This window comes from Medicago sativa, chromosome 8, assembly GCF_051527215.1.
Source record: "Medicago sativa cultivar Bolivia chromosome 8, Bolivia_mono, whole genome shotgun sequence".
Lineage (NCBI taxonomy): Eukaryota > Viridiplantae > Streptophyta > Magnoliopsida > Fabales > Fabaceae > Medicago > Medicago sativa.
In genome coordinates, this window is record NC_140756.1 from 14,165,146 (window position 1) to 14,189,763 (window position 24,618).

General features: G+C 31.7%; 2 protein-coding genes across 2 annotated transcripts; both read right to left on the minus strand.

The window, feature by feature from the left end:
- Window positions 1-15,212: 15,212 nt before the first annotated feature.
- LOC146897178 (early nodulin-16) lies at window positions 15,213-16,200 on the minus strand. Its single transcript, XM_085736056.1, has 2 exons — window positions 15,944-16,200; window positions 15,213-15,719 (listed from the first exon to the last, which is right to left on the minus strand). The coding sequence occupies exons 1-2, from the start codon at window positions 16,134-16,136 to the stop codon at window positions 15,361-15,363; spliced, it is 552 nt and encodes a 183-aa protein (XP_085592182.1). The 5' UTR covers window positions 16,137-16,200; the 3' UTR covers window positions 15,213-15,360.
- A 1,544-nt stretch (window positions 16,201-17,744) lies between these two features.
- On the minus strand, window positions 17,745-22,508 carry LOC146897179 (uncharacterized). The gene is made up of 10 exons (XM_085736055.1): window positions 22,344-22,508; window positions 21,183-22,206; window positions 20,361-20,445; window positions 20,144-20,239; window positions 19,887-20,039; window positions 19,674-19,781; window positions 19,472-19,591; window positions 18,678-18,803; window positions 18,491-18,574; window positions 17,745-18,113 (listed from the first exon to the last, which is right to left on the minus strand). Exons 2-10 carry the CDS (start codon window positions 22,199-22,201, stop codon window positions 17,988-17,990), a joined length of 1,917 nt encoding a protein of 638 aa, XP_085592181.1. The 5' UTR covers window positions 22,202-22,206; window positions 22,344-22,508; the 3' UTR covers window positions 17,745-17,987.
- Between the last annotated feature and the right edge of the window lie 2,110 nt (window positions 22,509-24,618).

Sequence of the window (24,618 nt, forward strand, 5' to 3'; positions counted from 1 at the left end):
AACCATTGACCGCATGCAATCGCAGTACATAAACCTGATCCTTCAATCATCCATATATCATCTGATTAGAGCTCTCAAGAGACATATGTGGGGCTTAAGTTTGATTAATTCTTAAGCATTTGGAATATATGGTGTTAGCATTTTGGTATAAAGTGAAAGTGCATATGGAAGAGTTTTAAAAGAGGTGAAGGTAGCAGCTTTAGTAAAAGAAAAGAAAGTAAAGGGAATTAGATTAGATAGAACAATACTACAAGGTATATGGGATCGATCGTGGTGGGATTAGGATGTGTGAATCACTGTTTATGTCTATACGACAAATGGAAAAAAGAGCAAGGGAACAAAATTTTGGTGATCCCAAGAAGATTGTTTGTCTTTAAATATTTCAATTGTTAGCAGCTTTATTTTTCTCCATTTTATGTACACACAATGAGACAGACCAGACCAGACCCTTGTGGGAGAGGGTTATAGGAGTACGGGAGATTCTCTAGTAGCACTATTTGGGAATTTGTAAAAACAATTAGGAATTATGTGCTTTTTTTAAATATAAATTTAATAGTAGTATTTTCATACTCATAGACATGAAATAATCAAATCTATAACTAATTATCGGACATAATTGAATACTTTTATTGATTAATGAAAATTTGAAGGTTGTACAAAAATAAATGTTATTGAAATATAAATGTTATTTCATTTTTCCACTTGTGCATGTGAGTGCGAAATTAGTTAGTTAAAGAAATTCATTTAGTTCTGTCCCAATTTATCTGACCCCTTGGCTCATTTCACACAGATTAAGAAAAATGTATAAATAAAGGGGAAAGTGGAATATATTGTATTGGGAATGATAAAAGTAGTATTATTTAGTGTTATATTGTATTGGGAATGATGAAAGTTGTATTGAAAATTGAAATGACTCAGTTATTTTGAGACACTTTTTTTTAAAAAATGGGTCAGATATTCCGGGACGGAGGAAGTATAATGATCGAATTTATCAGTATCTATCAGCTGACCTGCTACAAATTTGGTGATATGTTGGGAATTGAGCTTATTTGATTCTTGCATATAATGTCAGGCCTTACAGCAGTCCAATAAAGTTTGAATTTAGAATCTCAATATTACAGTACTTAATGTTCAATCATTTGGTGGTGTCCCTGTCCCATTTTATATGCAGATAAAAAAGAGAGATTTTATAATTTATAGCTCAAAATTTAGAGAACACTTCAGTGAATGATTGCATTTCTACAAAAAGAAAATATTGATAATGTATTTATATTTTACATGATCATATTTTAACTTGTTTTATATATGTGTCATGTGTGCATATTAGAAGGGACTTTAATTAGTTAGTTAAACAAATCAGTACTTGAGACATCAGAAAAATTATATTAAATATTTAAAATTGTTGAAAGTTAGAATCCACAGTCCGGTTCAGTAATCATGGATATTGCATGCATATTGCAGAATAATTAATAATTTTGCTATTATCTTCTTGTCAAAATATTTTTTTTGCTATTATCTTCAAAATTTGTTATCTGTTACTTTCTTTTTCCACTGAAGATGTTGAAAGTTCAAGTTTCATTTTCAAGCTCTTACATCTACTTTAACTTTTATAGACAAAAAGACTTTGTTTTGTTATCAATATATAGTATTTTTTTAAAAATGAGTTAGTGTATTCTTTGTATTTAAAAAATATTTATGCGCAAATAGGGACTAATATTTTTATTTCATTTTATCATGTTTGTGTTGTGTAACATCTAATTTAGTGGCCTCAAGAAAAATCAAAATTTTCTACTTTTGGATTTTATTTTCTTTCACACCATATCATGCATAATATTTTCTGGTATATGTAGTTCATTTTATTTTCAATTAGATAATCATTATGAGGTAACTTGTGCTATACTTTTCAAAGAATTTAAGCATGAAACTATTTATGGGAAACAAGTTATATCGGTTAGGCATTATCAAGGACAATGCACTAAGAGTTGCTAGGTATTAGCCTATTACCACTAGCTTGCCTAACCAATAACGACCACACGATAAAAATCCTTCAAAAAATAATCTATGAAACTGAAGTTTTCGACATATGAAGGTTGGCCAAACTCAAGTGTCAAAGAAAATAGTAATTTTTCTCCAAAGTGAAGCAAGTGAATGTCACCTAATAAATTTGATGCAGATATGTTTGTATTGATGCACACGTACTCCTATATATGATGATAATTACTACCTCTCAAAAAAAATAAAATAAAATGATGATCAATATTATTTGTACACACATGTGGATTATGTGTATGTATGCTTTGTTATTAGAATATACTCTAGAGTATTGTGGATGGAAGGAAAATGACCCAACACAATATGTTCATTTTGGAGTATTTCTCTTTGCATTTCCAATTTAATCAAGTTTTTTTACCCTTATAAAAACAACTACACTGTGGTGGACCAATGATACTTGTACAAATCATAGCGTTGGTCAAATGTTGACATCTTATATGTAATATGTTACTTAGATTTTAGGTCTGAATTTCATGGGCATGGAATTGATCTTAAGTTAGCCCACTTGGTAACCTAAATTGAATAGACAAAACACAAAACATTACTGAATACAGTACAATTTTGTTCTCCATAAAATGGATCACATATACATCACCTCTGTAAATAAATATTAAGTAGGTAAATTCAAGCCATTGTATAGTAGTAGATGCCTAAAAGTGGGCCAATCATTGGCTGTTTACTTGTAAAAATCATTTGATAGCGGCACAATTCATGCCCAAATCTGCATATATATGTAAATTATGGTTATAATCTGGCACCATAGTGAAAGTGGTTAATTTGTTTGCAAGCAATCCAATCATTGGGTTTAAGAATTAATATTTTAATCAATTTTAAATAGAGAAGATACACATTTGAGAGCGACCCATGCATGTTCGATATTTGAGTTCTATTCTACAATATGACTAGAAAACTATAACGTAGCCCCGTGAGCATAACTCAGTTGGTAGGACAATGTATTTTTATATGCAAGGGCCGAGGTTCGAACCCGAAACATCCCATTTATTCACTTTATAAGGTGAATTCTAGCCATTAAACTACCTGACCAAAAAAAAAACTATAACGAAAAAAAAAAAGACTGGAAAACTAGGAAGAAAAAGAAAGCCACAAGATTTGACATTTTATTTTTTTAACCTTGCCCTTTGAGCGAAAAAGTTATGGTAATTTGAAGTTTAATTTAGTCAAGAGCTAAGTAAAACCTTGTGAAATTAGGGACCGATCTCTATATTTATTTTATCTTGGGTTAATTATGTTTCTAGTCCCTATAAAATAGCGACCTTGTAAGTTTAGTCCTTACTTAATTTTAATAGCATTTTTAGTCCGTATAAAAAAAATTTACTTATAATTTTAGTCCCTGCTAAAACAAAGTTTGATTAATTATCCTTAAACTCTTAAATTTTTGAACGATTTTTTTGAGACAAGATTAGAACACTATGAAAGGTTCGTTTACTAAAATTTAGAATTTTCTGACATGAAATGAATTAAATATGAATTTTTTAAAACGACAAAAGTTAAAGATAAAAAGTAATAAAATCTGGATGTAGAAATCAAATTTTGCGATAATTTTTTGCGGAGGAACTTTTAGTAATGTTCTAAACATGTCTGCAAAAAATTGTTCAAAAATTTAAGAGTTTAAGCATAAATTAAACAAATTTGAATTGAGTAGGGACTAATACTCAGGGCAAAAAAACAAAATTAGGGACTAAAAATGCTATTAAAATTAAGTAAGGACTAAACTTACAAGGTCGCTATTTTATAGGGACTAGAAACATAATTAACCCTTTTATCTTTCATTCTCTATTTTTCTTCAATAATTCAACTTTTTTTAGTAGCTCATGAGAAAGAGGAAATATAAATACGTGCCTCCAACTACAAATATGGCTGCTAGCTATTTTATTTTTAACTAGCAAGGCTTACCTACTTGCTAAAATAATTATTCTTGCGTAGTGTCAAAAAAGAAGGAATCTCTTGGAATATTTGTTCATTTCGTTGACTATATAATACTCTTATATATTATTATGAGATCGAAGCCTTGATGGGAAAATGATATTTAATTGTTTTCAAAATTTTAATTATGAGAGGTTAGTGAGATGGATGGTATTGGTGGGCTTGTCCTATGCATGAGCAAGGGTTTTCAATGATTTTTATGATTAATGTATCTTCAATTCCCTTATTTTACTCTCAAAACTAGAAGCAGTATTTTAATAGGTAGAATCGTAGTTGGTGTGATTATTTATTTTTTTGGTGTTTTTTTTTTGTCAAGAAGTTGGTGTGATTATTATTGAGAGGGATTATAGAAATTACTTTAGTACTCTTTCTAACTAATCAATTTTATTATATTTAATTTTTTGTCTTATGTGAATTGCGGATGAGACACTGCATGCCGCTCAATATCAAGTTCCAAGCAAGAGGAAGGGCTTTAGATGAGTTTTGTTGCATTTTTTTAGTTTGATATAAATGATGAATTGACCTTTAAAAAAAAAACGATGAATTGATGAATGTTGGTATGTAGTTACCTAAATAATTATTTGTACTTTTGAATGGATGAGTGAATTTCTGATTATTTGTGTCTAATTTTATGAATGAATGTATGAATGAATAAATGAATGAATGATTTGAATGTATGAATGATTGAATGAATGAGTGAATGAAGGAATGTATCAAATAGGGCCCAAAAAACATAAATCCGAGTTTCTGACACTACACTGTGTTTTTTTTCTTCTTCTGAAACTCGCAATTAACTTCCGTTCTTAAAAATGATAATTAATTGTTATTTCTAGGGGTATTTTTAGGTAGTTTGATGTGCTTGCAAGGAATTGGTAGGTGTCTAAAGAGCATTTTTCATGTTTATTTCTCTAAGTTGTCCTATTAGGTACCCTTTTGGAATATAATAAGCGGTCGTTGCTATTAGCTTTCTCATTTTCTAAAATACACCCCACAGGTTAATATTTCTAATACTCCATCCGTTTCAAAATGAGTGTCGTTTTAGGTGTTTACACACATATTAAGAAATACAATGATTAAAAGAAAGAGAATGGTTATTTTACCAAATTATCCTTATTAACTATTGGTTAATTTTAAAAGTAATACTTTGGAAGTAGTATGCAGAGTATTAATTGGAGGGTACAATTGAAAAGAAAAAGTTATTATTGCATTGGAAACTGAAAATGACATTCATTTTGAAACAAATTTTTTTGACTAAAGCGACACTCATTTTGAAATGGAGGGAGTATTATTTTGGGCCTCATATTTTTCATTCTTGGCTTTGGTCTTTCAACAAGTCAAATATTTATGGAATTTTGCTCTTCTTCCATAAAAAATTGCTCGCTTCCAACCAAACTTTCGAAAATACCTCTGCGTGACTTAAGTCACGCAGCCTACTTGAGTTAACTCGCGTAGGATTTATAATTAGCGCGAGTTAACTCACACATGATTTATAACTAGCGTGAGTTAATTCACGCAGGGGTATTATAGTCTTTTCAGTTGGGAATGAGCATTTTTTGTTGGGTAAAGAGCTGAATTCATACTTATGTAGCAAATGAGATGTTTCTATGTGGAAACTAGATATACATGTTATCTATGCCACCAAAAGAACAATTATAAAACTTAAAATCAATTTATTATATGAATTCATACTTATGTAGCAAATGAGATGTTTCTATGTGGAAAGTAGATATAAATGTTATCTATGCCACCAAAAGAACAATTATAAAACTTAAAATCAATTTATTATATTTATTAAATTGAAGAAATTATTAAGAAAAATGTTATAAGAATTAGAATTTCAAAACTTTTAAAAATAATAATTGGAATGATCTGTTCTAAGTTGAAAAAACTATCTTCAACCATCGTCGTTGATTTCATCTCTTTTGTCAACCATAAAACATCTGTTTATGGCAAAGAGATACAAGTTATATTTTACAACCACGCCAATCATTGAAGTGAATCTTATGTTGGTCCGACCCAAAAGGGAACTTCTAAGTCACTATTTTATGTCAATATTGAGAATTTTGGCCGGTATATCCTTTAATAACAAAAGGGATCGAAATTGGGGAGGATTTTTTTAGGGGATCATTATTCGATGAAATTTTTTATAGGGAATAATGTGAAGTTTAGTATATTTAAAGGGACCACCAATATATTTAACCCCGTTGATGGAGAATGAATTTAGCCGAGGCCTATCTTATCTCCTCAACTGTGATCCTCCTTCTTCAAGCGAATAACAGTTTCAGCCTATTTCCATGGCTGATTTCAAGTTTAAAATCATCTTAAAGATGCTAGCACATATATTGGCACATATTATGCCTACTATAACTTCCAAAGAGCATAGAGGTTTTATTCATGGAAAGACCGATTAGAGATTGTATTTGTCTAGCTTCTGAAGCCATCAACCTTAATTTTCCACATATTTCCACAATAAATATTTTGGATATAATCTATCTTTGAAGATTGATATATATCAAAGGCCTTTGACACCTTAGATTTGTGTTTTCTGCTAAACGTCCTCAAAGCTTTCGGTTTCAATACATATTTTTGGAGCTGATTGAAACTAGTTTATACTTAACAAACATGCCAGTCTCATTCAATGGAATACAACAAGGTTAATTTCCTTGCAATAAAGGAGTGAGACAAAGGGACCTCTATCACGACTACTCTTCAGTATTGATGATGACATGCTATGTAAAGGCATATCTAATCTTGTAGAATACGGGAAGCTGGAATTGATCAAAGGAACATCTAATCTTGTAGAATACGGGAAGCTGGAATTGATCAAAGGAACCAAAGAACAAAGGTACACCATCCCACATTCTTTTTTTTTTTTTTTTGTGTGGTGGCCGGGGTTTGAACCCCGGACCTTGCATATATTATGCATTGTCCATACCAACTGAGCTACGCTCACAAGGACATTATGTTCTTTTGCAAAGGAAAATTTAAAAGCATATAAGCTCTTATGCTCAACCTTCTAGCCAAGTAATTAGTGCAGAGAACTAAATCATCTATTATGGATTAATCTCTCAATCTCAACCTAAACCATCTCAGATTCTCCACCTTCTTGGTTTCAGGATTTTTACCCTACCTTTCTTGACTTGGGGGGTAACAATTTTCATTGTCAAGCCTGAAACTTGTCATCTGCAAAACATTGTAGATAGAGTAAAAACTAAATTAGATGCTTGGAAGGCCTCACTTTTGTCCATAGCAAGGAGAGTGCAACTGGATAAATTTGTCATCCATAATATGCTATTCTAATCTAGATTTGGCCAACAAATTTTATTAATGAGCTTGAGAAATGTACTAGAATCTTCATAAGGAGTGGATATATCAACAAAAGAAAACTTGTTAGAGTGGCTTGGCACAGTGTCTAAACCTACTTGCTAGGAAATGCTTTAAGCTAATGAACAATGGACAATGCTCTTAAAGAGAAGAGTCATGAGAGAAAACAAAACCATATCTCAATGTATATTCTCATTAAGTATGGAGTGAAATCAAAATTGTGTACAATGAGATTTTGGAAAACCCTATTCGTTGCCCGGAAGGGAGGGTAACATCAACTTTTTGAATGATTATTGGTGCAGTGCACCTTTGACACATGTTTTGTATATTTCATCTAGTGTGCAACAACATTTGAAAGCTTAAGCAGAGAGCGTTACCATTGACCACCATTTGGTGCAGTTATACCCTAACTCGAGGCATTTTGTTACACAAGTAACCATTCAATCTCAGCATAAGAACAACCAACTAATTTGGAATGCCTCAAATTATGGTGATCTAGCTTTTAAAGAGGATTACTTGTTCCATGCACCCATTGGTCAAAGCATTGCTTGGGCAAAAAAAGGATATGGTGAGGGGACATACCTCAATCTAAATCACTCATTCTTCGGAGACTATCGCATGATAGAAATTCATAAGTGAAAAGTTAATGGAGAGAGGTTGCAACTTTCCTTTTATCTGCAACTTATGTCATTTTTTTTGACAAATCTGCAACTTATGTCATAATCATGTTGAAATAACACTTCACATATTCTTTGATCAATCATATGCTAGAAATTTTTGGTCATGGTTTGCATCAATTATTAGTGTTGAAGTTTGTTGTATGTCCCACATCGCTCAGGTTCCTGGGCTGTCGAGTGTATAAATATACTTGAGTTCCCTCCTCCTGAGAGCTAGCTTTTGGGATGAGTTCCAAGCTTATTTAACATGGTATCAGAGCCGGGTTAAGGATTGCGATGTGGGAATTTGACCCAGGTCCACGCTAGGTTCCACGCTAGCCACGCTAGGTCCCACGCTACGCGTGAGGGTGGGTGTTGAAGTTTGTTGTATGTCCCACATCGCTCAGGTTCCTGGGCTGTCGAGTGTATAAATATACTTGAGTTCCCTCCTCCTGAGAGCTAGCTTTTGGGATGAGATCCAAGCTTATTTAACAATTAGCATTAATCTCACCCATATTTCATCTCCTAAGATTTAGAATGTTTGTGATTGAGCATGGACACCTCAATGCCAAATTGTGATTTTGGCAGCAATAATCAATTAATCAATATTTAGACGTTATTTGGTACTCTTGAAACAAGGCTAGGTTCAGCAATAGGAAGGTTCCTTACAAAACTGCAATCTCCCTAGCTGTGTCAAGAACTTCAGTTGTTGGTGATATTACTAAGGCTCTGTTTGGTAAACCCAAAAAAAAGAGCTTTTAGCTCTTAGCTTTTAGCTTATAAGTTCATTTGACAAAAAAGCTCTGTTTGGTAACACTTTAGCTCTGTTTGGTACAACGAGCTTATAGCTTATTTCAGGAGCTTATAAGCTATTTTTCAGAAGCTACTTCAAGTAGCTTTTGAGCTTATAGCTTTTAGCTTCTCATTTTTTCTTCCATATTTACCCTTATTATTCAAAGCAAAAGCTATCAGCTAATTTTACCAAACACTTCAACTAGCTTATCAGCTAAAAGCTATCAGCTAGCTTATCAGCTATCAGCTAATTTTACCAAACAGAGCCTAAGACATCAACCACTTCAATGAGATATTTTTATATCTTGAAAGCTTTTGAGGTTAATGCAACTTTAGGGATCCCTAGTTAGTTAGCATGTGGGGGAATTTTAAAATATAGTAATGTTGATTGCTTTGGCTATTTTGCAAAAAACATATAGGATTGTACTCAACTCTTTATGCATAACTTAAAAAGCGATGAAGAGAATTGAGATTGCAGTGGCGGATCCAAGACCCTGGTGGGTGCAGATTTTTTTTTTTTTTACTTTTGTAGTATTTATTATAATATATAAATAAAAATAATTATTATAATATAAATAAAACCATAAATTTAAAGTTTAAAAATCCATTTGTAGACGGACCAAAAAAATTAAAATGACGTGGAGAAAAGACAAAAAAAATCAAATCGTTAAAAGTATAGACAATTTTAATTTAGGTCTAACTATAATCTTGGTTAATGTTATAAGATTAAGAAGGTAGGAAAGAAATGGAAGTGGTGATAGGAATAAAAATGGCTAAAATAGTCCCACGTTGAAAGTTACAAGCATATAACATTGCCTTAGTTTTACACTATAATAATAATAGATTAGGTTTAGAAGTCCTAGCTCAACTGTCAAATTCCGAAATTGTAAAGCCGGACGTCGTGACCCGGGTTTGAACCTGGGACCTCACAGTTGTACGTGAGTTTAATTTCAGTAGATTTTTTTTTTGTGGTGGCTGGGATTCGAACCCCCAGCTTTGCATATTTTATGCATTGTCCATACCAACTAAGCTAAGCTCACGATGACTAATTTCAGTAGATTAATACTTCATCTAAGACCAAAAAAAAAAATAGATAGTATAGTCCCACATTGGAAATATGGAAACAATAGAGAGGAGAGCTAACATTATAAATTGGCAGCGTGTAGCACAAAGTTATTCAAACATTGCTTGAGTGTTCTATTATTTTTTAAAGCACTTGTACATAAAACACCTTAGGTGGCATACAACCTTTAACACTCATACACAATTGTGATACGTGGCAGAAACATTAAAAGAAGAGATGAGAGGGGGTGATGATCTGATGTGAAATTATTAAAACACCCCGGGAACATGGGGTGTACATAAGAGGTGTGTAAAAAAGGATGTCTCCCAATCTTTTTCCTATTTTTTATTAAGGCGCTGGGACCCATTTTCTGCAAACGTGGGTTGCTGTTAGTTGGGACTAAAGTGCAAAATGTTTTGTTTCTACCTGGGCCGAAGGTGCAAAGGAAATAATTCAGGGGGTTCATAATGCAAAAATATATGATTATTGATGCAATTTTTGAAATTTCAGGGTGTGCAGGTGCAACCCCTAAGCTAGAATGCATGCACTAGCTTTTATATCCATTCTTGTTAGCATTAAGAAATCGTTGGCGCAACTGCTTGATATTGAGCACAGGTATGTATTTTATGGTATCTTGTATCTATAGAGAAGGTAACAATGGTGCTAACAAATTGGCAATCTTAAGTCTATCTTTGAACTCAACTGCTTCTTGGAATGATTTACCACATTAAAATGTTTTACTTTATTGTCTTTTATTTTCTGTTCTTTATGTTTCCAGCAATTTATATTTCAGTTCTTTATCATTTTGTTTCTATTCCGCCATTTACTTTATGCTATCTATTTTTATGCCTTCATCTTTTAATCCCTTGTCTACTAAGATCATGCGTGAATAGACTTTTCTAGTTTTGGGATTGTTGGAATTATATATATAATGATGGAGTCCTAATCAAACCAAAGTATAGACTCTATTTTATATGAATTTTTATTCTAATTAATCTAATCTCATTGTTATTAAATATTATATCAAATATCAAACGAAATACCGAAATGTGAAGTTTAATATTGTTATTTAATCATATTTCAAAGATCAAACGAAGTACAGAAATGTGAAGTTTGATATTGAATCAAATGAGGTTAGACAAGATAATCAAAACATAGGATTGTGCTTGCATAACGGATAATAGCTATGAAGAAAAATGAGATTGCTTACTTCCAAGGTTAGAAAGTTTGTGCTTAGAAACTAATTCTAAGATAGATACACTAACTTTTAAATCCATTCTTGTTAGCATTAAGAAATCGTTGGTGCAACTGCTTGGTATTGAGTAGAGGCATGTATTTTATGGTATCTTACATTTATAGAGAAGGTAACAACAGTGCTGACAAATTGGCAAAGCTTAGATCTATATTTGAACTCATCTGCTTGGTGGAATGATTACCATATTAAAATGATTTCACATTTAATAAATTAGGGTTCCCAAATTTTAGATTTTCAAATTGGTAAAGGTCTTGATTTTATGTCCCCCCTTCTAATTTGTACTCTTTTCTTGTTGTCAATAAATTATGGTGATGGAGTCCACATATTGCACCCATATTTGCCTACAAATAAAGAAATGTCTAAGGATATAAGCAAATTAGGTCCACAATTAAGAATGCTCATTTATCTGTATTACCAGTTGTTGCCACTCGGGTGGTTCATCGATGGTATAAAGAAACAACTTATTCCTCTACACCATCAAAGAACCACCTTAATGACAACAACCCGCCTTTAGAGTATAATAGCATTCTTACGACACTAATTTGGTTATATCGTTAAAATTTAAAGATATTTATTTCTCCTAATTATCAAATTTGTAAAAAGAAAAAACTCAATTTTTCAAATGAATATATTTTGTTTTTGTTATTATTTTTGAACCAAAGCAAATTTCAATAAAGAGTAAAATATGAACATTTTATTATTGTTATTGACAAGAGTGATGATCCGTCGTTCTAACATAATTTTTTTCATAGAAAATGCTTTTGTTGATTTTAAGAAATGATTTTTTGTTGTGTTTAATTTCGATTGCAATTATAAATTACTGATTTGATGACGGAAAAAGATATCGAATGCAACAAGTTGATTGTGGTGAATTAGTAGTTTATTGAGACAAAATAAATGAATAAAAAATGTATTCCTCGATGCGATCGTTACAATTTTTAAGTTTGTGTTGTTTTTCTTTCGAAGAAAAAGTTTGTATTTTTTTTTAAAAGATGTTTGCAATGGCTAAACTAAAAAGGGATTTAGCGTAGCCACTATTTTTGAGAAATGTATAATGTCTAAATCAAAATTGGATTTGACGATATCATCACTGATATTTCTGGTATATTATTTAAGAAAAGTGTGTAATTACTACTCCCTCCGTTTCAAAATAAGTGTCGTTGTAGTCAATTGCACACATATTAAGGAATAGAATGAAATAATCATTAGATATAACACTTTTACTAAATTTCCCTTACTTTATAATAAAAAAACAAACTTAAAGTTGTATTGAAAATTGTGTGAGATAAAAGTTAGAGAGGGTAAAGTTGAAAGAAATAAAGTTGTATTGAAAATGTAAAGTGATATTCATTTTGAAACAATTTTTTTTAGCTAAAGTGACACTCATTTTAAAACAGATGAAATGTCACTGTATTCTCTTAGAGTGTTGTCCCCAACTTCAAAATTTTGAAAGTGACGAAATTAAAAGTGAATTTGGAAAGTGACCAAATCAAAATAGGATTAAGAGCATCGATCGCTATTTACTATGTTTGAAGGTTTCAAAGTTTGTGATGACAAAATCAAAATCATAAATTTTAGGTTTTTAGACTTGTATAATGATGAAACCAAAGTACTCATTCATTGTACAGTATTTTCTTATAAGAAAATTTCACGTAATCCAAGATAGGAGTTATGTTTGGTTGTCAGAAGAAAGTGTGAAGAGAGAAAGAGGTAAGAAAGAGTAAGAGAAGAGAGAAGTTGATGAGAAATAGAGTAGAATTGAGATATTGTTTGGTATAAGAGAGAATGAAGAGAAATAGAAGAGAAAGAAGTGTGTTTAGTTTTTAAAAAAACTAAAATATCCTTATACTAGAAATGTTAATATACAATATTATATCTGAATTTAATTTCATATAAACACAAATGTAGTTTTATTTTATTTTAATTTAACCAAGAATTAACTAAAATACATTTTTACATAGAAATTGAATAGATTATTTACTTAATTAATAATTTAAAATATTTGAATTTAGTCTATTAAATTAATTCTTGTTTACATAGTCATTCAATTAAACAAAATTATCAGTTAACTAATTAGTGAATTCCAAAAGTTTCATTTGGTCCTTAAAAAAAAGTTTCATTTGGATTTCCATAAAAAAAAAGTTTCATTTGGATTAAATTAATTCGAACAAAGAGGAAGACGTCTGTTGTTCATTCTAATCCATTAAATTAATTGCTTTATAGTTTCCTGACCTGCTGCTACAACAAAAGTAACTTGAAAATAAGTAAATTTTTTTGGTGCATACTAGCATTTTCTTTTTGTTGGTGTGAAAACAAGTAAATAATAGTAGCTACTGCGCCTACTATATATAATAGGGAGAAAAGTGGAAAACTAAACAAAAATTGCGTTTCCGCTCTGTTTCTTCCCACTTATGGTCTTATGGAGAGAAGTGATAAAGGCATGGGTCCCACATCATTTTATCTCTCTGCCCACTTTCTCTTCCTAACAGAACAGGAGAAATTGTCCTTCTCTCTCCAACTTCTCTCTCCTCTCTTTCTCTCTTTCTTATTTCTCTTCTACCAAACACACTGAAGTCTTAATAACACCTCCTTCCTTTAATTCGAAACTTACTGATATCCCATGTCTATAAGTTTAGCACTACATCAAATTTATAGAGTTAATAATTTATTTTCTAGTGTAACATTTAAACATGAAAATAAATAAAAAGAACCTAAACCTATAGGTTTCTAAAACACAAAATTAACACACACTTGAGAGAGAGAGAGAGAGAGAGAGAGAGAGAGAGAGAGAGAGAGAGAGAGAGAGAGAGAGAGAGAGAGAGAGAGAGAGAGAGAGAGAGAGAGAGAGAGAGAGAGAGAGAGAGAGAGAGAGAGAGAGAGAGAGAGATGAAAATGGAGTGAGTGGTGGTGTGTCTCAGCTATGATTTACTGGTTCATATTTATACTCCAAATTTAAGTTAAAGGTATGGATAACAAGAAAATGTAGAGTGTTGCAATGTTGACTGTACTGATTGAAACATAAAAATGGTAAAATGAAAAAAGCAAATGTGAAAGGAAAAATGAAATGAAGCTAAAAATGTGAAAACAATCCATGGAGTGTAACAAAACAATACTAATACTAACATATCAGAGAAATTTAGTTAGTTACAATAAGCATATATAGAGTAGTTTTTCTTACCTTCTCTATTTTGTAAAATTCCAAACTTAAATATATTTGATTTGTTGTGAAATATTTTGTCGAAAAAACAATTTAAGTGTGTATTTTATTGCATCTGGCACAAGTTTTCTTTTTTAACCGTATCTAGCACTAGTTAATTTGTTTTATAGTTATAACAATTGGTTTTTATTTAGTTTTATTCTTATTTAATATAATTAGAAATTTAAAATAACAAAAAAAAAAAAAGAAGACACGAAGAAGTGAAAAGGAATGGCGATTGAACTTTTAGAAAGGGGAGGGGAGTAAATGGAATTTAGGGATTCAACCCAAAAACCCAAATTGTTTCTGTTTGATTTTCAGTAGCTTTTCCGACCTGTATCATGAATTCGATTTGGCGTTTCTGTTCTAGTTTCTGTTGTCCTTGTTGGGCTATTTCAATTCCGTGTTTCTGTTCGTTATCCTCCATCTATTTGCTTTTCCGTTGTCGTTCCGGTTCGATTTGAGCTGCGTTTTACGTAGCTTCATTTCTGCAAATCGATCACTGAGTTGCGTTTATGCAAAATCTCATATGTACAACAACTTGACCTTTATGCCATACTGCAAAACCGCTTCTTTGCACGTTCCCTCAACTTGAGCTGTCAAATTAAATAAGAATAAAACTAAATAAAAACCAATTGTTTTATTTGATTTTTTTAATTTTAATTTTTGTCTTTTAGTGTGCCACGTGGCATGATTTTAGTGGGGCACGTGGCACTCCGTTAGTTTTCCTTTTTTTTTAACAGCAGCTTAACTGAGGGATCAATGCAATTTTTTCACAAAGTGTAAGGACCAAAACCAAACAAAAAAAACTGCAGGGACCAATACCAAAAACTGAAGAAAATGCTAGGACCAATGTCATATTTAAGCCTAAAAAAAATAAAAAATAAAACTACATTTTTCCCATGAAATTAACGGAAAACGAAAGCAAAATGAAAATGTAAGTGATCTTGACCACACAATATTACATTGTATATATGTATGTAGTCACAAAGCTTAATTCTCATAGAAACATATATATATATATATATATATATATATATATATATATATATATATATATATATATATATATAATCAGTCATATTAAGAACATCATCATCACCAATGAAACCCCCAACCACATGAAGAATCCAAGGCCAGCACCACCACCTTTATTACCGGACGAATTTGGTGACGGTGACGGCGAAGGTGGCATAGGCATTGTAATTAGAGGTGGGAGAACTAGGTCATGCTTGTTTTGGACAACCACAGCCAGCTTTAATCCCATCTTGCAATGACTCTTTGTTCCACTTATGAAATGATATACTCCTATTTTATCAAGCACAACCTTAGTGTTGCCGTCGTGGTGCTCCACATGTTCTCCATTTGTATGACACATTATATAGTCATGCTCATTCACTTCGTGCACTGATTCTGTTTCGTTATCGTACTCAAACACTGCATGTATACATGCATAAATACATTACACACGTATCCAATAACTAATCAATTTTCATACATTGCAGTTCAATCCATGACAAAAAAATAATACTCAAATTATAATATATGATATTTTCATTATAATAGAGATAAATCATGGATAAATTTGGACTTTTTTATTCATCATATTTTATATGTAGTTAAGAAGTAATTAATTAAGAACAATGCTATATATGGCTTACGGATAGTATCGCCGACTGTGAATTCATGAGTAGAGGCCCAGCGGGCGAGTGCACGTCGTGATGGAAGAGGAACCTTCCAGGAATTGTGACTGTCTCCAATCAGATAATCTGTGGATTCAGAGTGGGAAATTAGCAGCCACATTGAGAAAATAGTCATCAACAATATTGGAGAAGAAGAAGAAGCCATATTCATGGCTATGTTTTGTTTGTCTTATTAGTGGTGAAAGACTAATTAGAATTGAGTAGCTTCCCTCAAAAAAAAAAAAAAAAAAGAATTGAGTAGCTTTTTATAGGATTCAACACAACTTTCAATTCAATATATTTTTAAGAAAACGATTAGGGAATGTAAAATTATTATTATTATTATTATTAATTACGGTGACACAAATAATTATTTTACGATTGTTACATGTGCATGAGATTTGAAACATGTCATCATCATTATTATTATTATTAATAAAAAAAGTAGTAGTAATATTAGTAAACAATGGTAGCTTGAGAATCTACGTAAGCTACTTGGCAATTGGAAGCAACAACGTGGTTTGGTGAGCTGGCGAGCCATTACCTAAGATTCCTGCCTTTTCATAATCCTTTGGGATGAAATAGATAATCAATTTTAAAAAATTAACGGGAATGAATGAATTCTTTATTAAATTCCCTGTTATAATCGAAGGTTGTAAAAAAATAGTACTACTAGTAGCTTACCTTTTACACCTTTTTTGTGGTAATATTTATAAATTAGTAGAGTTAATAAATATATAATATTTCATCCCTATCCAAAAATACAATTAGAGATTTAGAGGATATATTATACGTAAATCTGTTCATTTTCTGAGAGGTTAACTGTTTTTCCGTTCAAGAGTAGAGGCAGGGTGTTAGATCACTCTGTCACAGCAACAATTCAAATGCTTGTGACTTGTGAGATCGTCCATGTGACTTGTGGCAATTGTAAATGGCACATATTCCTGTTTAATATTTTTCTAGAGATATAACATTGTTCTATACGTTATTGTAATTATTTTTTGATCCTCTAAAAGTTTAGGCGAGTTAGGGGTAGGTTCAAACACATTGTAGGATCTTCGCTAAATTTTCATCAAATGCCACTGATCCAAGATACATTTGCATATTGTTACTATTGTAAGGACTAAAAACATATTAATCAATCATAAGATGGAATTAATGAATCAATGAATCGAGATAACTTTTCTATCCAAACAAAATCATGATCAATGAACATTTAATCAATTAACAAAATTAGTTTATGTTGATAGTTCATATATACAGTGTGGTTTTCAATTCTTGTTTAGGATGTCCGTTGGTAGGTTTAACTAGCACTTTTAATTTTTCTTTTGCCATGTTATTAGTTTTACCGATGACTAGTTTCCGACTTGCCACCTTTTAGGCCTTAGAGTACATATACGGGGAGAAAAAGCTTAAGTCTCAAAGAGCATTAGCACAATACACACTAACATGACCTAAGTTGGCAGCAGAATTATAACTTACATGCTTGTAAAATATGAGCTTTATTTATCAACTATAGCTGAATTATTATCAACCGAAAAAATATTTGCCATATAATTTTCCTCTAAACTCTACTTTGTATGATTTTTTCTCAATAAAATTTTAAGGAAATCAAAGTTCAAGAATAACAAAGAATTAATAAAAATAAATTCCAAATTATAACATTGTGAACGATTTTTGTGTGAAGCACTCTACCACATATAATTTATTCAGATTGTACTCGTCCCTCTTCATAGCAATTTAAAACGATTTTTATATGTCTGCTCTTAAAAATCATAAATGAAACAAACAGAAAACCATTTTTATTGGGATATATTAAGTTTTCCAAGATAGATAAAGGGGGAAGAAAGCTTTCCAAAATAAACAAACCAAACTGCATCCAAAGTCATAGCCACATAGTTTGGCCTACAGAGTAATAGGATTAACAAAGGATCATCAAGTAACTTGCAAACTGAAAACATTCGTGACAGGTCACAGGTGAAGAGAAGAGTCTCACGACCGAAACTAAAATAGTTTCATCCTTTCATTTAAGGAGCGTCTTCACAATGGACTTGACGTTGAGTTTCTTGAGGTCGGTATAGGACTGTCCGCATCCCACAAACATGACTGGAGCTCCAGATATGTAAACCATTGAAAGTGCAGCTCCCACCTGACAAAATCAAACATAATTAGCAAACGATTTCATCTATATTAAATGAGCAGTGCTATTTCTTACGAATGAAATTGGCAAGAAAAGCAAGAATAACACATAAAAACTAGCAAAGACAAAATAAAGGGAAGGGGGCGAAATACATGGGTGAGATGGAAACAAAATCAGCGGACATGATTCATTCGATGCTTTCTTGTGGCTATTAATTCGTAACAATAATCATTACCCATATTAAATTATATTTGACTATATAACCAATTAATGGTTGAACTTTTTTAAAAAATGGACAGTCTCCGTCCTAGCCAACCAATAAATGTTCATCAAGAATATCCAAATGCTTAGCCATAAATTTACTTGCAATTCCAGTATTTGCATACCTTATCATCAATAGTGTCAAACTTTGTGAGCAAGATCCCATCAATCAATCTGGGTGTAGGAGATGTGGAGAGGTCAGCCAGTTTCTGCAACAAAATAAATGGGTTCAATAACAGACATATGGGAAAAAGAGAGACGAAGACCCAATTGTAGTTGGACAAAGCTACTGTTGAATATATTGCACCTAACCTGGTTGAACTTTGAAAGCTGATCAACTGCATCATTGCCAACCAGTGCTTCTCCAACAAATAAGACAAGGTCAGGATTGTTAAGGTAGATCAGCTTTGACAGGGCTCTCATCAATGGTTCATTATCCTGAAAACCATCAGTGACATGTAAGATGAAGTGGTGAACATATAAATGCATTTAAATAAACATCGTCAATAGTCTCTAGATATAACCAAAACCATTCATCTATGACAATTTTCCTCTATGACAATTTCCTCTATTCCAATAAACATAAAAGGTTCATTTTCAGTACTATCTCTTGACAGCAAAGGCCTAGAAACTGAAACAGTGATAGAGCTCTGGAGCCCAATAATGAAATGGGCCATGAAGAGGATCAGATTGTGGATACTGGCCCACATCCCAAACCTTGGAGGGTATACTCTAGAAGACTTAAGAGAGCTGATGGTTAATGACGTGGCATTAGAGGTTCCATTTCTTAAGGGGATTCTGTTAGGAATAAGTGCGTAAAAGATTGGGAGGGTATCTGGACCACTTAATATCCATTCATTCTAGAAGTTAGTAACTGTTTCATTCAGTTAGGCGGAGTAGGATATTCCTCTCTGAAGGAGCCTTGGCTCAGGTGGTCTGTTGCTTTCCTATAAGAGCGTGGCTCAATTTCCTTTCGTTAGTCAATATAAAACCGGTATTAATCCCGGGTTCCTAACAGATAACCAATAGTATTGAGTCATTTGGTATATTGTACACCCCCATAAAATCAATAAACTTTTGCTACAACAACAACTGCAAATTATTACCTGCATACGACCAGCTGTGTCGACTAGCACAACATCCGAACCATTCCGTGAAGCTTCCTGAATTGCTTCTTTTGCCACAACAGCAGGATCTTTTTCATAACCCTTCTCAAATATAGGGATCTGAAAGGGGGAATTATAAGGTTATTATTAATATTACTAACAATATATGTATTAATCTTTAAGCACTAAAATCAATGTAAACCTGAAGTCTGCGTGCATGAGTCCGCAACTGCTCAACAGCTCCTGATCGAAATGTATCACAAGCAGCCATCATGACATTAACATTGTGTTGCTGAAGCCAGTAAGCAACCTGCATAATCACACAGAAAATGGAATATCTCCTTCAGGTTAAAAAGCAAGCCCGACATACGGAATTTTTACATAAAGAGAAGAAGAATATATGAACGTCCTTCACCTTAGCAAGATTAGTAGATTTTCCAACTCCATTAACTCCAACAAATACAACAACATATGGTTTCCTTTGCTCTTTTGCAGCATGAACATCCCTCAATATGTCAATAGAACGCCTAGGAGTTAAAATACGAACCAGTGCGTCTTCCATTGCCGCCTGCATTATTTTTCAAAACACAGCATAAGTATGAATAATGTGAAATTGTATATAAATAAAAAGTCGGCATCAAATGTCGATAGGGAAAAAGATAGAAACAAAACCTGCACTGTGGAAGATATCCTTGTAAATGAAGCCAGTTTTTTGCCTTCAAGACTTGCTGCCACTGATTCACATAGCTTCTCAGCTATTTCCTCAGCCTACAAGTGACACAGAATGTAAAAAATATTATATAGCTTAAGAAGAGCAAAAAGTAGCCAATAGAACAAAATTTAGACGTTGAAGCCACCACATCTAATGATGTTGAGGATAAATACATACCACATTCTTGGTCATGAGTCTATCCTTCAGAGCTTTCAAAGCTGGTTCCAAGTCCGACTTCTCCAAATTGGCCTTCCCAGCAATACTGAGCACAAGCATGTAAATAAACTTCATTAGTAGTCATTTCAATGAAAAGCTGAAAATTGAAATAAACTAATAGTAATAACTTCAAAGTGAAGTTGTAAAATTATTCAATCAAAGTAGCAGATCAAGGTTATTTGGAAACAACAAAATAAATTTCACCCCAGACGATACCGTCACGAGGAAAATGGAAACAGGGCATCATCACAAAATCTTAGAAAACAACAATCAAAGCAACATGTAAGAGGAAATTCATTTATGACCAAGAGTAACAATTTAATTCATTCATTCATTTATGCTTTGTCATATCCATATATGCCCCTGACCTCAACACCTTTCCTGACTTTCAAACGAATACCAATATCATTACAAGTTAAATGACCTTGACATCCTAATAATGCACATATGTCTTAAAGCAAAGGACAACTATGACTAAGATTTCAATCCAAGGAAGTTTACAGTGTAATTTTTATTGTTACCACCAATTGCAGTAAATCATCATTAGAATTAAAACAATTTAAGTATTGTCAAGGAATCATTGATTAGAAACAATGCAACAGACAACAAATCCAATTGACGGAAATATAACACTTTTCGGTATTTCAAGCAACACAACATCAATCGGATTCTACGAGGTAAGCTACTTAGCATAAATTTGAATAGAGCAAACAAATTTTTCAATTTATATATAAAAAATAAAAAATAAAAAAAAAACAAATTAATCAAGTTCAGCAAGTTTACCTCTGGAACATGGATGAAAACCAACCCTTCTTTTTAGCATCAGGCTTGCTCTTCTTCCCAGCATTATCATCATCATCATCATCATCATAATCATCTTCATCCTCACTGTCACTACTAAAAATCTCATCTTTATCCATCATACTCTCCCCTTGTTCCTTAGCCAAATAATCAACCTTCCTATCCTTATCAGCATCCCCATCAACATCAACATGATCCGTAAAATCTAATTTAGTTTCAACGGGTTTGTCATCCCAAACCCTATTTTTCTTAACTACCTTTTTCGGCTCAGCCTTGGTTACAACAGCGTCTGTTTTCTTTCCATTCCCGCCTTTATTCCTAACCTTCTTCTGGAGCCTATTTACATCCAAAGCTCCATTGTTTACACTATCATTCTCTTTACCATTTACACTAACATTACCAACAACACCGTTACTTCTCAAATTATAACCGTTACTGTTATTCGCAATAACAGAACGGTCATTATCAGAATTCTTCTTCCCATTTTTCCCATCACCATCATTCTTCAAACCACCGCCGCCGCCACCAGCACTGCCATTCTTCTTCCCGTCAGATCCATCTCCCTTCCATGTCACCTGCTGTTTCCTATTCCCACCTACAACCACAGGATTCGATTTCTTCAAATCCTCAGCACGTGCCTCAGCTTCAATCTTCAACTGCTTAAAAATCTGATCAAAATCTCGATACACAGTTCTGGTGGGATCATAAACCTGCGAGAATTCACCCTTAACAGCAGCAAGCAAATCATCCACATAAAGCAGATGCAGAATTCTCTGATAAACAGCAACGAAAACAAGACCTAGATCATTGTGAAAAGTCCATTTGAGAGAATAAGCAGCTCCAGGTGCATCGTAATTGTAAGATGCAGCACCAGATCGCTCCTCTAGAAGACAAGATCGAATCAATGTATCGATCGGCGATCCTTTCAAAGCGTTACCAATTTCATTGCATGACCAAAGGATTAATCCTCCTCTTGTGAAAATCAGTAACTGCTCTAACATAATACCTAATTACAAACAAATTCAAATTCAAATTCAATTCAGATTAATTCAATTGAAACAAAGTTTAATCGGTATCGTATATTATGAATCGAATCAATTCAGTTATTAGCATATAGAATAGGAGAATAGAAAATCGCGTTACCTGGGTTTGGGTTTTATGCGTTTTGTTGAGGAGAGAAAAATAAAATGAAAATTGTTTTTTTTTTTGAAAGATAAAATGAAAATTGTTGTTATTAAGTTAAGAATTAAGAATGAAATTGGAGTTTTATTATTTGAGATTTGGTTAGGTTTGTTTAACGGTGGAAATAAGAAAATTGGAACATAGAAGTAACTATTTATAGAACTAGTAAAAGACCCGTGCTTTCGCACGGGTCACGTAACATTGCGATAATTATATAAAAAAATAATTAAATTGTTAATATTGTAGAATGTTCATAGATATTAATTAAATGAAAATTATGAGTGTTAATGTATTGTTTTTATTAAATATTTTTCTCTTATATATACAAAAAAAAAATAATAGTTGAGTCACATCATTTATGGATTGTATTTGCTTATATATGCGAAAACAAATTTTTATGTAGATATTTGAAAAAGTTGATATGATAAAATTTTGAAAAATCATGACTATTTTCGAAATAAAAAATAATGTAGTGTTTCTATTATAACTTTTTATTTTATATGCAAAAGATTGTTCAATGTTTGCACCACACCCGTTGCATATTTTATGTATTTATATCTGCATAAACAAAATTATATATACATATATAAGAAAGTCGATATGATAAAATTTTGAAAACTCATTACTATTTTGAAAATCAAAATTGATGTAATATTTCTTTTAAATAACTATTTTAATTTATATGCAAAAGACTGTTCAATGTTTGCACCGCACCCGTTGAAGATTTTATGTACATATATCTCCAAAATCAAATTTTTATATACATATATGAGAAAGTTGATATAATAAAATTTTGAAAACTCGTGATTATTTTCAAAATCAAAATTAATGTAGTGTTTCTATTAAATAAGTTTTTATTTTATATGCAAAATATTTTTCAATGTTTGCACCACACCCGTTGCAGATTTTATGTACTTATATATGCATAAACTAATTTTTATATACATAAATACATGAGAAAGTCGATATGATAAAATTTTGTAAACTCCTGATTATTTTCAAAATCAAAATTAATGTAGTGTTAACTTTTTATTTTATATGTAAAAGACTGTTCAATGTTTGCAGCACACCCATTGTAGATTTTAAGTTCTTATATCTACAAAAACAAATTTTTATATACATATATGAAAAAGTCGATATAATAAAATTTTGAAAACTCGTGATTATTTTCAAAATCAAAATTAATGTAGTGTTTCTATTAAATAAGTTTTTATTTTATATGCAAAATATTGTTCAATGTTTGCACCACACCCGTTGCAGATTTTATGTTCTTATATCTGCATAAACTAATTTTTATATACATACATACATGAGAAAGTCGATATGATAAAATTTTGTAAACTCGTGATTATTTTCAAAATCAAAATTAATGTAATGTATCTATTAAATAACTATTTATTTTATATGCAAAAGATTGTTCAATGTTTGCACCACACCCGTTGCAGATTTTATGTTCTTATATCTACATAGACAAATTTTGACATACATATATGATAAAGTCGATATGATAAAAATATTTAAACTCGTGATTATTTTGAAAATAACAATTAATGTAGTGTGTTTATTAAATAAGTTTTTATTTTATATGCAAAATATTGTTGAATATTTGCACCACACCCGTTGTAGATTTTATGTACTTATATCTGCATAAACTAATTTTTATATACATACAAACATGAGAAAGTCGATATGATAAAATTTGGTAAAGTCGTAATTATTTTCAAAATCGAAATTAATGTAAACTATCTATTAAATAAGTATATATTTTATATGCAAAACATCAATTTTTATATATTGTTAGTAGTCTCATTTTCAATATATAAACAACGTTGCAGCGCTTTTATTGAATAAATTTTTATTTTATATTCAAAACATCAATTTTTATATATTGTTAGTAGTCTTATTCCATAATACATTGTTTTTTTTTCTCCCTATATTTAAAGGAATTGGATATAAGGAAAAGAAAGAGTAAACAAATTGATTTTATTTTTTACCTAATTAACATAAAAATAAGGTGATTATGAGCTTAAGAAATGACAATTATGAGAATTTGTTGGAGTACGATCTTTATATATTGTTAGTAGCCAAATAAATTAAATTTTACAAAATGACCATTATGTACATAAAATTAAGGAGATCATGAGTTTTAATAAAAACGATTTGAAAACAACTCATTATTTATCCCATTGTAGGTCACAGAAGCAAAGATGATATGGGTAGACCGTTTGGGCTTGGA

Coding starts and splice junctions, on each gene's coding strand:
- LOC146897179 (XM_085736055.1), bottom strand. CDS start 22,201: ATGTTAGAGCAGTTACTGATTTTCACAAGAGGAGGATTAATCCTTTGG. Junction 20,040..20,143: donor GGATATCTTCCACAGTGCAG/GTTTTGTTTCTA, acceptor AAAATAATGCAG/GCGGCAATGGAAGACGCACT. Junction 18,114..18,490: donor TTGACACTATTGATGATAAG/GTATGCAAATAC, acceptor TGATTTTGTCAG/GTGGGAGCTGCACTTTCAAT.
- LOC146897178 (XM_085736056.1), bottom strand. CDS start 16,136: ATGAATATGGCTTCTTCTTCTTCTCCAATATTGTTGATGACTATTTTC. Junction 15,720..15,943: donor CACAGTCGGCGATACTATCC/GTAAGCCATATA, acceptor GTATACATGCAG/TGTTTGAGTACGATAACGAA.